An 18,636-nucleotide genomic window follows, 5' to 3' on the forward strand; every position below is an offset into this window, starting at 1 on the left:
TCTATTACGTCGATGTGTACATTTTTTAGTTCCTTGGCAATGACAGTAACTTTTGCATTTTAATATTAAGTTAAATTGAGTATACGATCAAAAGTATCTAAGGACCACAAAATGTTTTTTATCATCCTTTGAATAAAAACACTGCAAGCCATATCATTAAACAAAGAATGCTGTGTCCATCAAGTCATCAGCTGCTACCGCCAACTCAGGATGCAGACAAGCAGGCAGCCTAGCTTCCGCAGCCGCCCCCAACAGTGTCCCCCCTACCCCCACCCAGGGGACTCAGGATATGGAAAAACAGGACACTGGCCCTAGGTAGCTAAGTGCACATCAAAGGAAAGATTACAATAAGCCGAGACCTTTACGCCTTCCCATACATAGAAAAGCACTAAATTCCTTTGCTTGAGCTATCTGGTTTTCTTTAATTAATATCTTTTGATGTTCCGACTACCTGGTCTTTGTTGTAAAAACTCTATAAATCCTGGCTCCTCCCTTACCTCTTCTGAGCTGTCCCTTTGCATGATCTGAGAGGCTGTCATCCTGGACTAGAGGGGTTCAGGTCCTCAGAAATGTCCACTGACTAAAACATCTCTCTCAACTTTTAGGTTGTGCAAGTATTTCAGTTGACAGTCTCAAAGGTGAGTTGAAAATGGCTTATGAAGTTTTGAACTAAGCAGGCTCAAAGATGGATTGAAATCTCCACAAGATAGGTTAACTTAATCTTTTTTGACATCATTCTAACTGGAATTCTGATTGCTGTGGGCAGCCTGACGCGCCCCATCCAGCACATTGTGAATGCACTGCCTTCTTGTTCCACAGGATGATGAAGTCCTGAGTAATACTATGGGTTCTGTCTTTGGTGCCCAGTATCCTGAACTACTGGAAGACAGGAAAATCAGATGAGCTCTCTCAATCCATCTGTCACCCTGTTACTGTCTTTAGATAAATGTGCTCAAATTTGCTGTTTAGACAGGGAATGTTGAGGAAAGTACGGCAGTGCAGTTGGACTCAGACTTCACGTTTCCATGACTGTCATCGTCACTTAGACATCTCTGTGAGACAGAAGGCTAAAAGGAGGAATTCGTTTTATAGCCAACTCCACCCTAGTTATAAGAACAACCAACCCAAAATTTTTTGCACTATAGGAAACTGATATGGTAACCTCAAACTCTTAAAACACTAAAAGTAACCTGAAAAGGAGAATCACGTGATTTTTTTACATACATGCTCTACCTTCTCAATTAGAACAAAATGTAGTAATTATCACAAAGATTTCACAAAGTTTTGGATTTTTTTTTTGAAATACGTGGGAGATGGACCTTTTCCAGTCAGGCTAACCAAAGATCATCTTCCCCTCACGGATTATCAAGATTTCCTCTGACCCATAAACAATAAAGCAAAGGTCTTTCTGTAAATGCCACTCAGCTACGCCCCGGTGAAGAAACAGTCACGCTTGTAGGGTCATGGAAATCCCCGAGTGGGTTTGCCAGGCCACTGATTAAGGGGAAGTGTGTGTGGTTATTACCGCTGGAGTTCCCCTAACTCTTAAGAGGAAAGCACCAGCGCACATGCAAACCGCTGGCAGGAGTGCGGGCCTCGCCGGGTGGGGTGGGGTGGGGTGGGGTGGGGGTGGGGAGAGCGGGCGGGGCGAGGACGTTAAAAGGCAGCGTGCGACTCCGGCCCGCACGGAACGGCGCGGGCGGCGGGTGCCCTCCGTGAAACCGGGGCCAGGACGCCGTCGCTGGCGCGCACCCGCCTCGGGCAGCGGTGAGTGAGCGCGCGCGCGCATGCGCGTGTGTCTGCGCGCGCGCCCTCCCGCCCCGTCCCGGCGCCCGGGCCTCCCACGCGGGAGGGAGCGACGTGTGCGGCTGGCCGAGCGTCGCCCGGGGCCGGGGCGGCGGAGGGCTGGGGCGCGCGGGGCCGGGGCGGCGGAGGGCTGCGGCGCGCGGGGCCGCGGTCACGAAGCCCGCTGCAGGGCCCCGCGGAGGGCCCAGGCCTCCAGCCGACCGGGGAGGGGAGGAGAGCGGGAGCGCGCGCGGCTCTTCCCGAGGGTCCCCGCCGCCGCGCAGACTTGCTCCCCCGCCCGCTGGGCCCCGCCGCCCTCGCAGACCCTCGCTTTCCGTCTGCCTGCCTGCCTGCCTGCCTGCCTGCCGGGGGTGCGGTTCTGTTTCCCTTTCAGAGTGAGCCGGGGGAGGGGGCAGGCTTTGGCAGGTGCTTTAATTAGCTTGCCAGGAGGTGTCACCGGGCGGTGGAGGGTGCCAGGTATGCTTCCGGACGGGGCCGAAAGTGGAGCTTGGGCGTGGGAGGGACTCAGTGAAATCTTTATCTGATGGGCAGATGGGGGAGTGTTCCCAAGCGATGGCAGAAAGAGCAGATTTTTGGTGGTTTTACTGGTGATCCGATGGGAACCCTGCAGTGCTGTTAATCTAGTTAGTAAAGGGCTGGAGCTATTTACCTGGTGCTAATCTAACAGTAACAGTAACTTTGTTTGCTATTATTTATTGCTGACATTAGGTATCTCTAATACCTACTATATTCTTGGACCCCACCCCCACCCCCAGAAGACTGTGTGTGTTTTTCAGGTTTAATGCTCTCAGTCCCAAGAAGCAATTACCTAATTTATCTCTTTCGGCAATGAGGAAACTCAGGCTTAGAGAGATTTACTTGCCCAAGGTCACACCTCTGGTATGGGGACACTGAATGGTACTGGAAACCCAAGATATGTGACTCCACAGCCTGGTATTAAATCATCACTGAGCAGACTTTGAAGTCATTACATTTATGTCCTTAATACCATGCAAATGAGGGCGCTGTGGTCCTGGGGGGGCTCAGTCAAGTTTGCTAACATTCTCTTCTCAAGAAAGAGTCTTAGTGTCTGCATCACATGCCACGCTGCATGGATGTTGCAGGGACAGGAGGGCTAGTACAGAGCAGAAATGTAGTTCTGCTGTGAAGGAGCTAACAGACTAGGGGGAGGCAGAAAGAAAAGGCACACTTAACGTCCAGTGTCAGAGGCATGGATGTGCTAAGTGCCCAGGAGGGCAGAGATACCCAACGTCCCTGGGAACAGGGAGGTTGCCCGCTAAAAATGATAGGGTAAGAAGAGACGAGGTTGGGGACTTGACCCCATTGGAGAAGGAACTACTAGAAAGGAAAGAGGAATTCCAGGAGAGTGGTATCAGAAGCCAAAGAACTAGAACATTTCTTAAGAGGAAGTGGGCCCCAGCGTCAGGTGCAAAAAATTCCACTGGTTTGGGGGAAGAAACCATTGGTGTTACTAATACTGAGAGTGGTTTTAAGTGTTGCTGGCTGAAGTCAGCGGTCGTGGGAGACTTCAACTATAGACACTTGTTCAATCCACTTGGCTGTGAAGCAAAGATGAGATAAGGATAGTTGCTAGAGTGGAAAGTGGGGTTGAAGGAGGAGTGGTTGGTTGGTTTTCATTTGAAAGCTGAGACAGACTTAAGCATGCTTGTTATATTGGAGGAAAAGAGGTAGTAGTGTTGGGGAAGGGATAGCTCAGGTGGTAGAGTGCAGTGTTTAACATGCATGAGGTCCTGGGTTCAATCCCTAGTACCTAACTCCAAAGACAAAATTTATCTCCCTTACCCTACAAAATAGATACATACAATATTAAAAGGCAAGTAAGAGAGTGAGAGTTGGAGAAATGAAGAGGGATGGGGTTAAGAGCAAGATTTCTGAAGCCAGTGGAAGAGGATGGGATTCCATGAAACTGCAGTCCCCCTTAACTGCGGCAGCAAGTGCATTGTGAGTGAACGAGGCATGAATTTAAGAATGTGAAGGGATTACTACTCAGGGATGTCTCTTTTCCTTTGAGGAATATAAGGCCAAACAGTCTACTGAAAGTGAGATGGGGAGTAGTGGAGGAGAAATTGAGGAAGGTGTTGAAGGTGTAGGACGGCTGCCGAGGGCAGTGGGCCAGCTAGGGTGAGGTGGAGTTGCTCAGGGATGGTGAAGGGCCAGCAGAGGTGGAGTCTGAAGTCATGCTGGCGCGGTCTGCAAGGATACAGATTTTCCCCAGCAACGTTTAGAAGTCTAGGTGTTGGAAATTGTTGGGACAGAGTTTGAATTGATCCAGGGTTGGCATCTTGGCATGTTTTTATATATTTATTGTACAACTGTTACCTACATTTCTACAAACATGCTTTGTTTCCACACCATAGCGTCTTTCGGGTGAGGTCTGTGGAAGGGATTTATAATAATCAAATGCATAGGAGCCAGGCAGGTGACATAAATGACCAAAGCTATGAGTGTCTCTTAAACAAAAGCATGCTCTGTGTACATTTAACATGTAGGAATAGCCTTCCTTTCCACAAGGAAATATGCTCTCATTTTTCTTAAAACACATGTGCCTCTGTCTACCTTTTATTTTTGTTACGTTTGATAGACACAGATATTAGAACAATTTCATTTTCTTTATAATTCTGTTATAAAAACAATAATGCCAGCTGAGTGACAAGTAGCGACTGATAGTCAGTCCCATATCAGAGTGCCAAACGGGGGCGCATGTGCCCTCTCTGAAGGGTACAGCCGGTGCTTGGCACTGGGGAATTGTTGCCATGTAGAAATATGGGCCCAGTATAGCCAACCTTCTGAGTTTTCAAGGGAAAGTTGGAATCTAGAATGTCATGGGAAATCTCTTACTTTTTAAAAATGTTGGTAATTAACTAAAACATTTGAAAATACTGCAGTCCAAGAAAAATCTTACTTGGAAAACTGGTGAAATTCAAATAAAGCATATAGATTAATAATCAGCCTTGTATCAATGTTACTTTCCTGTTTTCTATAATTGCACCCTGCTTATGTAAGATGTTAATTTGGGGAAAGTTGGATGCAGGGTACTTGGCAATTCTTATTTTTGTAAGTTTTCTGTAGGTATAAATTAATTTCAAAACAAAAAGTTTAAAAATTTAATGAAATGCTGGAGTCCCATACTGTGCAAGCCAAGCATAATTCCTCTGCTGGCCACCAGGGTGAGCCTTCTGGTTTTTATCTGGGATTTCTTGACTGCTCAGTGCCTCACACAGCACCTTGTACATGGTAGACATTCAGTGAATACTAGTGCTCTGCTTGGGGGAAAATGTTTAGAAAGGGATCATTGTGTCACATCTATGCATTATTTGACTTTTAAGACAGTCTTTTTTTTTTTTTTTTAACAGGTTTTACAAAAGAGACGAACTATTCTACTTCTTTTAGATTTTTTTCCAGTTTTTTCCTATAAGTCAAAACATCTCAAAATGGAGGCCTAAAACTCTTAAAAGGGACTTAGTCTAATCTCCGGGAGGTAGTTTTGTGCATGAATAAACAAAGTCGTTAACTGGAGTTTTTGGTGTCCAAAGAATCTTAACTGTATAAATAGTATAACTATAAAGTAATAATAAGTTTGATACTGAATTTGACTTGTGGATGTAAAGGAGTGACTGTAGCTGGGACATACTGTTGAAGTTGTCCAGGCAGCTCTCTCACTGGCAGCTGTGTAGAACAGAAAAAAAAAGAACCTGTGTTTGGTAAAGGTTTAAAAATGAGTGACAGTTTTCTGGAGCAAAGAGTCAGTGTTCAACCCTCTGCTAAATTAGAGAAACGTGCATATAGAACCTTTGACATGTTAAAGGATTCCTGCAAGGATAAAGAAATGCCAAGAAGAGAACTTTTTGACAGGTGCAACAAATCTAGAGAAAATAGGAAAAATAACTGTGATGATTGGTAAGGAAATTAACCATTTATAAGACTATTGATATTTTAAAAGCCAAAAATCTAGTTTGTTCAGATGGGCTATTATTACCTCTGGAATGATTAGAATGAGAATGATGGCTGGATGGTTACATTTTGGTAAATGAGCAAACTTATTCAGAAAAAAAAAAATCACACAGCAACAGTAAAAAACAAACAAACAAACAAACAAAAAAACCACCAAGAAGGTGTTTATAACCATGCGTAAAATTTTTGACTAAGGAAAAGAACTGAGGTTAGACACAATAACTCACCTTGGAGGGAAATAATCAGTGGTACTGAGATATGTTTCTCCTGCTATCTGGAAATAGGGCATTCAAGTCTGCAGCAGGAAGCCCCAGCATTTGTGGGACCCAGGAATCATGCTTGCAAATCACTTCTAGAAAAACCATGACCTGTTTATTGGACACTGTTGATTTTGGTGCATATCCTACTTACTAAGAGCTAGTTATAATTGAGAAATTCTGAATTTTGAGGTTTCTGCTATTCAAAAGAAGTGGATTGTGACAAAGTAAATTTATTAGTTTTTGTCATGATAAATTCTGATTCAGGGTATGCTGTGAAATAATTGGACCAAAGCCAATTTTTTTGGTACTTTTTTTTTTTTTTTTTGATTATCCATCTTCGCTTGCAGACTCAGCACTCTGACTTTTAACTGTTTTAAAAAATAAATCCACTAGCAGGAGATTTGATGTTGGCTCTCAACAGCTGATCCAAAAAGCCCAAGTGAGCAAGTACATTCATCTCTGATAATTTATTTGAAATAGAATGTTTAATTTGTTAAGATCTAATGATACCGCTATGACTAAGCAAGCAGGTACCGGACCATCTACTGGGAAGTAATCATTATTTAATAAATCTTGAAACCAAGTCTTGAGATGTATCAGCCAATCTCTTACTATTTAAGCTCTTTATTTGGAAGAAAATTTTAGATTGTTTTGTTCTTATTAAAATGATTGTAGGAAGAAAAATTACCTAATTTGAGCAAGATTTAGCATATACCGTATTTCATTAACTAAGATGTCATTTGTAAAACACACCATTATTTTATCTACCTCTAAGAAATAAAAATGCTATTAAAATGATATACCGTTAATTGTAAGATTCCTCTCTGTAACAGAGATATTAAAACGTGCATCTTAGAATCAGTGAAACATGGTCTGAGGTGGATCTTATGCCTTTTTTTTTTTTTTCTGGCTGCCAAATTTCACAGTTTAAAAAAAAAGCAAATAGGAATAATTTGAATATTTTGTGCGTCTAGAACACTTACACAGCATAGCTTTCTACTGTGTGAGGCATTTTTTCTTCAGGCTGGCCAAGTGTCACTGAAGCATGCTAGTGGAGAGGGTGACCCACCTGTGGAGATGCCTGACACTAAGTGGCATCTTGATGACCTAAAGCACTATTCATGTTTACATTGTATGTATAAAGAGTATACAAAGGTGCAGATTGTACATAATTGTCCCTTGCAATGTGTCAGTATAGAATTTACAATCTTGCTGTGATGAAATCCTAAATGCATAGAAGAAAAAGAATGACAGATTTCCTGTTCTAAGTGAAGATAATGAAATTAATAAAAAAAAAAAAAATCAAAAGCCATGCACAAAACTACCTCCCCAGAGAAAGGCTAGTCCCTTTTCCCCCATATCCGTTTTATTATGAACATAGTGGAAAACAGCATGTTTTTATCAAATTTGATGAAAAGTGCCAACACATTTGAATTGAAATACGACTTTTCATGTGAGCTGTACCGAATGTCTACGTATTCGGCTTTTCCTGCTGGTGTGCCTGTCTCAGAAAGGAGTCTTGCTCGTGCGGGTTTTTATTACACCGGTGTGAATGACAAGGTCAAATGCTTCTGTTGTGGCCTGATGCTGGATAACTGGAAACACGGAGACAATCCGATCGAGAAGCATAAAAAGTTGTATCCTAGCTGTAGCTTTGTCCAGAGTCTAAGTTCAGTTAACGTTTCGGGAGCCACTTCTCAGCCTCCTTTTCCTTCGTCAGTAACAAATTCCACACATTCATTACTCCCAAGTTTGGAAAACAGTGGCTATTTCAGCGGCTCTTACACAAGCTTTCCATCGAATCTTGTAAACTCCGGACCAAACCAGGATTTCTCTGCCATGAGGATGAGTCCCTACCGTTGTGCAATGAATACTGAGAAAGCCAGATTGCTTACTTTCCAGATGTGGCCATTGAGCTTTCTGTCGCCAGCAGATCTGGCGAAAGCAGGCTTTTACTACGTAGGACCTGGAGACAGAGTGGCCTGTTTTGCCTGTGGTGGGAAATTGAGCAACTGGGAGCCGAAGGATGATGCCATGTCAGAACACCTGAGGCATTTCCCCAACTGCCCGTTTCTAGGAAATCAGCTTCAAGACACTTCAAGATACACTGTTTCTAATCTGAGCATGCAGACGTACGCAGCCCGCTTTAAAACCTTCTGTAGCTGGCCCTCTACTGTTCCGGTTCATCCTGAGCAGCTTGCAAGCGCAGGTTTTTATTATACGGGTAAGAAAGTTAATCTGATAATGATAATAATAAAAAAAACAAGTATTCAACATGTTTTTTTAAAAACTTTTTGTTTTTGGCGGGAGGAGGGAGGTAATTAGGTTTATTTATTTACTATTGGAGGAGGTACTGGGGATTGAACCCAAGACCTTGTGCATGCCAGGCATGCACACTACCACTTGAGCTATACCCTCCCCCTTAGTATTCAACATGTTTTTGGTCAAGTCCTATGTATTCATCAGTTTGGGTCCAAACTTAATTCTAGGTAACAGTGATGACGTGAAATGCTTTTGCTGTGATGGTGGGCTGAGGTATTGGGAATCTGGAGACGACCCGTGGGTGGAACATGCCAAGTGGTTTCCAAGGTAATTGTTCTGAAATTTTCTTTGCGTGTGTTTATTGTGAAATGAAGTATGTGTGTTTATCTTATAGTCAGCTGTTACTTTATTCTGTCTTTGTTTCAAAAATACATTTCTAAATAACTTTAGGATGGATTACTAAGAAAAATAATTACTTTAAGTAAGAAATAGTTTGGGGTTTTTGTGTGTAATTTATATATATGTATATTTATATATCACATGCTCATTATAAAACCCAAGTCACACATTGTAGAAAAGTACAGAGACGAAAATTAAAGTCTCCAGAAATCTCACAGTTAAAATTTTAGTGAACACCCCTCCAGAGACATCTCTTTATGCATATGCATATGTGCATGTATAGATAAATGTATACAATTTTACATGAATTAGATATTGCATGACCTGTTTTGAAACTTTTTTCAGTCATTGTGTCTTGAACATATTTCTGTTCATTTAACACTCAGTAATATTAATTGATTACCTATTACCACGCACTGTTGTAGGTACTTAAAATACCTAGGATGAACAAAACCAAGACTCCTGGTCTCACGTGCTAGACTTACAGCAGGAGAGGATAGTTAATAAAAACTGAATAAATAATTTAATGTATCATGTTGGAAAATAATAGATGCCATGGATAAAAAGAAAAAAGAGAGTTGGGTAAGGGAGATCAGAAGCACCAGGCTGGTTGCAATGTTAAACAGGGTGATCAGGGTAAATAAAGACTCATCTCATCTTTTTTTTTTTTTTTTTTAATTGAAGTACAGTCAGTTTACAATATTGTGTCAATTTCTGGTGTACAGCACAATGTTTCAGTCTTACACATACATACATATATTCCTTTTTCATACTCTTTTTCATTATAGGTTACTAGATATTGAATATAGTCCCCCTGTACTATACAGTAGAAACTTGTTGTTTATCTATTTTATATATAGTAGTTAGTATCTGCAGATCTCACCTATTTTGTTCACTACATAGTATTTTATTGTCATGGCTTTTTTTTTTTATTGAGTTATAGTCAATTTACACTGTTGTGTCAATTATTGTCATGTCTTATACTTTTGATTATTCTATGCTTGTTTACAGTGTCCCTTTTTAATTGAAATTAGGGAGCCTATAATTATATTTTTCATGGTCAACACTTTTAGTATCTTTAATGTTAATGACAAAACTTCGTATCCTGACTTACTTGCGTAAATTTTTAATATAATACTATGTCTTCATTTATAGCAACATCGCACACCCCACATATTTCAGATTTTAAAAATTATTGACGACTATAAAGAACACCTTACATAGATGTTTTTAAAAGGTTCTACTGGCTTTCCATTGTGGCAATTTTGTGACTATATAAAACAGAATTGTAAATTTGCTTTGGTAATGTCATGAATTCATTTTGTACTTAAATTTGTCAATGGATATATATTATCTAGGAGCTGCCAAAGTTGTGAATCTCTGACTTATGTGTTCAGCTTCCTCATTCTTTCTCTCGCTGTATATTTTTAGCTTTTGAACTTACAAAGCCTATGTGTGAACAGTATCATTTATTAGGGAACTTTCTACATGTGTCCTTGGCTTGTTCTTAATGTTCAGAGTGTTTTTAGGAATCTTAGAATAGTTGAGGAGAGCAGCTGGGAACTCTTGAGTGGAGACAGCCTTACTTGTCTACGGTGGACTGAGAGCCTCATGACTCTTGTCCACATCAGCCTTGTCAGGTTACCAATTACAGCCTCCTCTTCCTTACATCGTCTTGCCCTTGACTGCAGTCTCTCTTACCTCTTCCCATGTGCTAAATGAATAATCGAGTGCTTATAATTATGTGTACGTTATTTGAAATATCTAACAGTCTGCAAATGACCAGATTAAAATAACCCCCCAAACTTAATTTTGTTCACATTTTAGGTGTGAGTACTTGATACGGATTAAAGGACAAGAGTTTATCAGTAGAGTTCAAGCCAGTTACCCTCATCTACTTGAACAGGTAGGGACCATTTTTTTGTTGTTGTTGTTTTTTTAAATCATTGGTTACATTGATTTTCTGATAAATTGTTTTCTGATAATTACAGAGAGTAATATTTAGTGAAAAGAAAAGTGTTTCCTTAAAAATACGTTTTGTTTTTCAACACCTAACATGATCTTAGAGAGTGCTGTTCTTTGGAAAATAGCAGATCCAGAATTGGAAACCTCCTGAAAAATAATACTTAAGTTATGTTTCTAAGCATTTCTCCAATAAAGTTGCATTAAATTAAATTATTTAAGGGAAAAAAATTGACTGGATAGTAGCATGTAATAGTTTTACTACATACATTTTTCTTAAAATTATTTGAGAATAATTGTATTGCTCTTTCTAATCTTCCCAGAGAAGCAAATAAGAACTTACAGAATAGTTTGAGGGTCAAATGCACCTTAGCCATAGTCAGTGGAACTCATATAGGGTCTAGCTTATCCCGAAGGATCACCCAGAAGACAGAAGATCTTTGGGATGATAGATAATGACTGTCTCATAGATCACTGAAAAGGTGTAGCCCTTTTCCAGCCTTAATGAAAATGGATTTTATTTGTTAATACACACACACACACAAAGAAAATCTATGAATTTGTGGCTTACAGAATTGTTAAATGTAAATGAAATTCTGCTTTTGACGTAAAAAATTATGTTGCCAGTAAGCCAGTCAGTTTGAAATGTATTGAATGAATTTGGTCTCTTGGTTTTCATTGCAGTTGCACAGGGCAAGATTTAAATTTTAATGTATATACTTCTATTTTTCTGTAGCTGTTATCTACTTCTGACAATCCAGAAGATGAAAATGCAGAGTCACCAAGTAGGTATAATGATAAATGACCACATTTAAATATTAGAACCATTTGATATTGCTAAGGTTGAAAGTTGATGATGGTAATAATGTACATTTGTATTAGGATTTATAACTCATGATGCATTTTCAAATACATTGTTGGTATTTTTCAAACTTTAGTTCATATCCTAATTGCCTGAGGAACTCTAAAAAATACTACAGATTTCTAGTGTCCACTTTAACCCTACTGAATTGAATCGTAGTATCTAAGGGTGGGGCTTGAGTATCTTTAGTTTTACCAAACTACATAGATCCAGCCTAACCCTTGTTCTCGGACCAGTGTGGGAACAGGTACACTATGACGTGAGATTGCTCATACTTTCTTTCTGCGAAGTGGAGAGGGTAGAAAAATAGCATTCTTGTTCTTTAAGGCTCAGAGAGGTCAAGCGACTTGTCCATCACCTTAAACCTGAAGGGTGAAAAAGCCAGTATGTGAACAAGCTCTTCTCCATTACCTAGTGTTCAGTTCAAATCAGTAAATATTTATTGTGCTTCGCTATTCGGAGGAAAGGCTGGAGAACAGGATAAACATAACGCCTACTCTCCTGAGCCAGTGGTCTCAGGGACACAGGCAGATACACAGATTAGAGAACAGCATGGAACGTGAAGTGTGCTCTGAGCGAGCGTGAGGGACAGTTAGCCGAGACTTGGACGATCAGAAAAGGCTTTCCAGGGGAACTATTTGTCTTAGCCCAGAATCAAAGGGGAGAATAGGAGTTAACCAAATAACAAAGGGAGGAAAAGAATATTCTAGGCAGAGAGAGCAGCTCCTCGAAGACCTAAGTGACAGAAGAGAACAGGCACGTTTGAAGAACTGAACAAAATTCTGTATGGCTGGAAGTGGGAGCTGCAAACATAAATGAATGAAGCAGGCTAGCTGTAGGAGTGGCCAGCACGGCAGGCAGAATTTGACTCAAGAGCCATTCCCTTGTGATTTCTGGGCTAGAATATAGAAAGCAAATGAGTAAGTGGCAAGAGATGAGGCTGAAGGGGTAACCAGGGTCCAGGCAGGGTAAGATCTTGTAAGCCACAATTGAATGTTACCCTAAAAGCAGAGGAATTGTTGATGGGATTTAAGAAGGAGTCTGACATATTCCAAATTTGTGTTCTTAAAAAGTTGTTCTGGTTACAATGTTGAGAATGAATTAGACAGGAACAATATTGTAGGAAGCCACTGCAGTAATAGAGGTGAGTAATGACAACTGGCCTTTCCAAAATTATGTGAAACATACTTGATCTAGAAAGCTCATTTGTTCATTCATTATGGGGAAAAAGGAATCTCAGTGCTGGTGAGGATGATCCCCAACATTCTGTTTCTTTCTCCCACTCATAATGATGCCAGATAATGCGTATGTTGTGTCTGAGTGCCATATTCCATGTTCTTATTTTAATGACTGAGCATGTATATTATTTTAAATTTCAGGAAGTTAATACAAAATAGTGCTTACATATTTTCTGGGTCTTATGTTTTTGATATTGTAATAACCTGCAATCTAGAAAATATACAGACCATCCCAATGTGTGTTACATTCTTTATTCCGCATAGTTATTCATTTTGGACCTGGAGAAAACCATTCAGAAGATGCAGTCATGATGAATACACCTGTGGTTAAAGCTGCTTTGGAAATGGGCTTCAGTAGAAGGCTGGTAAAGCAGACAGTTCAGAGCAAAATCCTAACAACTGGGGAGAACTACAGAACCGTTAGTGATCTTGTGTTGGATTTACTTAATGCAGAAGATGAAATAAGGGAAGAGGAGAAAGAAAGAGCAACCGAGGAAAAAGAATCAGGTACACATATTTCTTAATACAGTCCCGTTTCCATAAGGATTCGATGTCACTGTACATAAGTTATTGAATAGATGCTCACAGTTAATACAATCAGGTTTTAGATTCAGTATTCTGCAGTTGAATTCTAAAAAATTTCTTCACATTAAAATATTTTTGAATTGCTTATTAGTAAACTGAAAATGTATATATTGAGGAAAAGCATTTTTTTCCTGCTTTTTAAAAATTTCTGTTTTTACTCTAGATAGTTGACCATGTATGTAATTATTCATGGCACATTTTTGATCCCAGACTAGTTGCTCACTCCTCTTTGCTGTAAATTGGGGTGGGATCAGGGATAATTATTAATTTTAATATTAGTGTAACAGTATGTCTCAGCCTGTGACTGTAAATTAATGTAAAAACTGTAGCTAAGTTTCCTGTTTGCCCACGCAGAAACGGAGTTCCCCTTCCAGGCATCCCTCTGTTGTTGAGGGGAGCGCGAGGATACTGTTTCACATACTCTCAAGACAAGTTATGCATGTCCTTCCCTGCCAGCCTTGTCTGCTACCTGCTGCCTCTAGTCCGTGCCCTTCCCAGAAACCTCTCCTCTGGCACATCCATTCTTACCCAGTTGTTCTGGCTGCCATCATCCCTCAGGCCTAGACAAAGAGAAGTGTCCATCCCTCCTTTGCCACTCTTTCCCAAGCATGGACCAGATCCAAGAGTCCTTTCAACACAGCGGAAAACAGGCAACAACTGTAACGAGCTCTTATGGAGATTTAGGGATAACAGAAGGGCATCAGACCACAGATGGCGACTGACAACCAGAGCCATGTGTGGTCTCTCTGGGTGCCCCTAAGCCCATCCTCATGAACCTCTCTGCCTAGCTCCCAGTTCATCTCTCTGTGGCTCTGGCCAGTTTCCACAAATGACTAGGGAAGCTGGCAAAGCTCAGACCTCCATGTATCCACAAAGCCCACAAAGAGAAAGATCTGCCCCATATCCTTGTCCAAGGCCACCTGGGACCTCTTTCTTCCCAGGATGGTTGGTGGTGAGATTATTCACTCCATTCCTGGATTAACCTAACCCTGACCAACCAGACAAACACATCAGACTGTGGTAACACGGCCTCCTCTATTTACCAAGGTGTGAATTATTCAGTTCTACACAATCTCAGGACAGCAGCAGTGTTCATCTCTGCCCGGCCTAGTCAAGTTCTCTTTGTCACTGGGAAGTGAAGATGAGGCCGCGTGTCCTTCCTGTAGTCCTCTCAGTCTTAACCACCCGTTATTGAAGAAGAGCATTCCATCCCCACAATTGTTTGTAGACTCTATGAAATCTAAAGCCATCTAGCTATAAAATATTTATTTTTCTTCCAAAAAATTTAACAAAGTTTCCAGAGATGACTCCAAGTCAACAATATACAGTAGCTTACATTGTCCAGAAGATCTGTTCACTTCTCGGCTCACTGTTACGTCCGTTGCCTAGCACAGCGTACAGTCTGTGTTCAAGAAATATTTTTTGAATGACTGAGTTGAAATACTTATGTTTACATTGCTGATTACTTTATAGTCTCCCAGAACAGTAGGTGAGGAATTTCTTGATAGGTGTATAAATAAAGAGGCAACTTAGGGTATTTTTTCCAGAATAAAAGAATAATATACTTCAAAGGTATATTCAAGTCTTCACCTCTTCGAAGCTAGAATACAGTCTATGACTTTGAAATGAGACTGTTTTCCTCAGCTACTGGCAACCCCATTTTAGAAATCTTAAGAATTGCAAAGAACTTATTGCACTGGGTTAAGTAAAATATAATTAGAAAAATAAAAAATTGAAAATTAATATGCTTCAAGTGTAAATTATATTTCAACTTTCTGATACACCACTACTTCTTTAGCACAGACTATTTAGCAGCATGTTAAGTTCTGATTCTCCTGTCCCTCTGGCTGTTAACTTCTTTGTTTCTGCTGCTCTTTAAATGGCTGAGGCTTGGTGGTTCATTTGTTTAGCAGGTGTCCGTGAAGCATTGACTTTGTGCCCGACACTGTTCCAGGTCCTGGTCCATCTCTCAGAGCTTCAGTTCTCTTCAAAATGTGCACCTCAAGCCCTTTCTGACTAAGCACTAATTTTTTATTCCTTATTAAAGGGTTCTATTCATGTGCCCTATTATTAGACAAAGTCAGTTTCTGAAATCTGACAATCATCTCCCTCCAAATAATTCTTTTTTGGACAGTCCAACTTCTCATTATTTCATAGAAAAGCTTTATGGGTCATGGCAACATTATGTGATAAATTTTTATGTGGGGGAGGTCATCAGGTTTCTTCACTGATTTCCACATTTGGGAGGTACTGGGGATTGAACCCTTGACCTCTTGGGTGTTGAGCATGTGCTCTACTGCTTGAGCTATATACCCTTCCCCCAACACTATATGGTAATTAATTAATAAACTTAGATGCATAAGTCATATTCTAAAGAGATAATAAAATTACAGATGTAAAATATTTTTACTAATAGATACAAAACTTAGATCTCAAAAGAGAATACAGTGACCCCATAGGACAGGAAGGTGTCATTGACAAGTAGGATTTCTTTTTCAACGTGCTGTGAGTGCCTTTCTCCCCTTACTATAAAATGTTTAGGTAATGGCAACATCGTGTCTAATTTGGGGAAGTGATAATTCATAATTTCATCTTAAAATGGAATTTTAAAGAAATTTTATGAGTGAATGATAATTGAAGAAAAAATATTCTATCATTTTAATTCTCTTGCTTTTGCCTTCCCCCCATTTGACTAGACTGGATTGAAATTTCAGTTTTATTAGGTTCTAAGTTTTATTTGCTTAAGGGCTTAGCAATGTTGCAGAATGGTTGAGAGCACAGATTATGACAGCAAATTGCTTCGGTTTGACTTTTGCTTGGTTGTGTAGCAATTTACTTGCCTCTCTATGCCTCTATTTTCTCATCTGCTAGTTCAGGGTACTGGTACCTACCTCAGAGGGCTGTGTGAAAAGATGAAATGAGTTAATACATGGAAAGTATCCATCAAAGTACTCTGTGTTAGTTCTTATCATAAGTGGTGTTATTATCAAGCACAAGGGATCAGGTCCCCCCGAACCTAGCCATCAGCGTCAGTGCCTAACTGATTATGAATTATGGCTGGTTTTAATTCAGTTATACGTGTAGGAAGTTTGTGGGCGGAGCCTGAACGTGATTGTGTTTGTTTTCTTTGCTGTAAAGGTGACCTGTCATTAATCCGGAAGAACAGAATGGCACTTTTTCAGAATTTGACTTGTGTGCTTCCAATCCTGGACAATCTGCTAACTGCCAGAGTGATTAATGAACAAGAACATGACGTCATTAAGCAGAAAACACAGACATCTTTACAAGCAAGAGAACTGATTGATACTATTTTGGTAAAAGGAAATTTTGCAGCCACCATATTCAAAAACTCTCTACAAGAAATTGACCCCATGTTATACAAGCATTTATTTGGTGAGTGCTGAAAAACACTTTTGAAACTTTCTAAGTCAGCTGAAAATATGCTCTTATCAATAATTTATGATTATTGCAGATAATTCAACCTAATGTATAAAATGTAATTGTACAAAAAGATTAAAGACTTTCATTGCCTTGACATTCTGCAAATCATTTATAGTATTTGGCCAGAGTCGAAACTGTTAGTTCAACTGTATAAATTCTGTGATTAAATATTAACCTTATTTGCCATGGTAATGTTCTTTCTTTTCTCCCGCAGTGCAACAGGACATAAAGTATATTCCTACAGAAAATGTTTCAGGTAAAATAGTACTGATAATTTTTTTTTCTTTTTTTTTCTTTTGTGGGGGAGGTGACTAGGTTTACGTATTTATTTTTTTAGGGGAGGTACTGGGGATTGAACCCAGGACCTCCTGCATGCTAAGCATGCACTCTGCCACTTGAGCTGTACCCTCCCCCCAAAGTAGTACTGATAATTTAAACCAGTAGAAAACATTATACTTTCTTTTCCTAGCTTTTCCCTGGAGGAGAAGCAGCAAATTGCCTTTTATTAAAATATTTTTTCTTCTTAGATTTACCAATGGAGGAGCAATTGAGGAGACTACAAGAAGAAAGAACGTGTAAAGTGTGTATGGACAGAGAGGTGTCCATAGTGTTCATTCCTTGTGGGCACCTGGTAGTGTGCAAAGACTGTGCCCCTTCTCTAAGGAAATGTCCTATTTGTAGAGGTACCATCAAGGGCACGGTCCGTACATTTCTCTCATGAAGATCTAAGATTTTGTCTGAACTTTAAAATTAATGGATTAAATGTATTTAATTTTAAGTTTTATACTTATTTGGCTTCGTCAAGATTTTTTATTTATTTACAATTCAGAAAATTGTGTTTCCACAAAATATGTATAAATATTTTTATATAAATCTAAAGCATGAACATGTGTATTTTAGATAACAAGGGAATGACAGACTTTTGTTCTTGTGAACAAAAAATAGCAATAGCACTACAAGCACAATACTAAATAGAAATTGCAGCACTTTTGAAATTGGAAGTACGGTAAAATTGCAGATTTTTGGACTATTTTAGAATTTTAAATATTTTGGAGTTGTATTAAGGGTCAAGAACATGAATTCTCTTTTTGGATCAATGTCATATACATAGACATAGAAGGTCTTGATATTTGTTGAATGACATTTTGGGGACATGCTATTTTTGTAAAGAATTCTGCGAGGAATATTTTAATAAAGCAATCAAAATCACTCTTGTTCTTAACACATTTATTCTGTGATATTGGATAGTTTACTGACCCCCAGGCTCCTTCCATACCTCCTCAAGACTGGAATATTGAACGACAGTTCAGGTCCCTTTATGTAAGGTGCTTCTTCATTTATATGTGTAGAGCACAGGGGTCAACCACACCTGGCTTTAATGTGTAGGTTTTTATGGGATGTCTAAGTCAAAATCAGATAATCCTCCCAGTAAATTTCCTGGTTCGCTTTTCTGTTGCTTCATTCAGGAAGTCTCATGCCTGCCCTGTTCACTGGGAAGAGCCCCTGGTTTTATCCTCCACTTTGGTATTAATTCTGGGACTTAGAAGGCACACTGGTTAGCAGCCTTTGGAGCAAACAGCTTGTTCTGGTAAATCAGTTTGTTCTATGCTGCCACTGCAGCGAGATTTCCTCCTTTGCATTACTGTTTGGCACGCAACACGTTCAATTCAGAATTCTCTACCCTTTGTTTCCGGTAGAGTTTTTTGGGCTTTAAAACCAGAAGTAACACTATAATTGGGAATAACGTGGAGAGATAAGGAAAGACCAGTCGTCTAAACCAGTTCGAGATGTCTGCTAGAGTTCTCCAGAGAGAAAGGTTAGGAACCAGGCAAGGGGGGAGTGATTCCAT

The 18,636-nt window shown here is 39.9% G+C and overlaps 1 protein-coding gene across 1 annotated transcript; it reads left to right on the plus strand.

Annotated features, from left to right (window-relative positions):
* The first annotated feature begins 1,646 nt into the window (after positions 1-1,646).
* BIRC3 (baculoviral IAP repeat containing 3) lies at positions 1,647-17,996 on the plus strand. The gene is made up of 9 exons (XM_031460640.2): positions 1,647-1,767; positions 5,181-8,262; positions 8,528-8,627; positions 10,527-10,605; positions 11,398-11,446; positions 13,026-13,268; positions 16,485-16,739; positions 17,002-17,043; positions 17,315-17,996. Exons 2-9 carry the CDS (start codon positions 7,410-7,412, stop codon positions 17,506-17,508), a joined length of 1,815 nt encoding a protein of 604 aa, XP_031316500.1. The 5' UTR covers positions 1,647-1,767; positions 5,181-7,409; the 3' UTR covers positions 17,509-17,996.
* Positions 17,997-18,636: the final 640 nt, after the last annotated feature.

This window comes from Camelus dromedarius, chromosome 12 (assembly GCF_036321535.1).
Source record: "Camelus dromedarius isolate mCamDro1 chromosome 12, mCamDro1.pat, whole genome shotgun sequence".
Lineage (NCBI taxonomy): Eukaryota > Metazoa > Chordata > Mammalia > Artiodactyla > Camelidae > Camelus > Camelus dromedarius.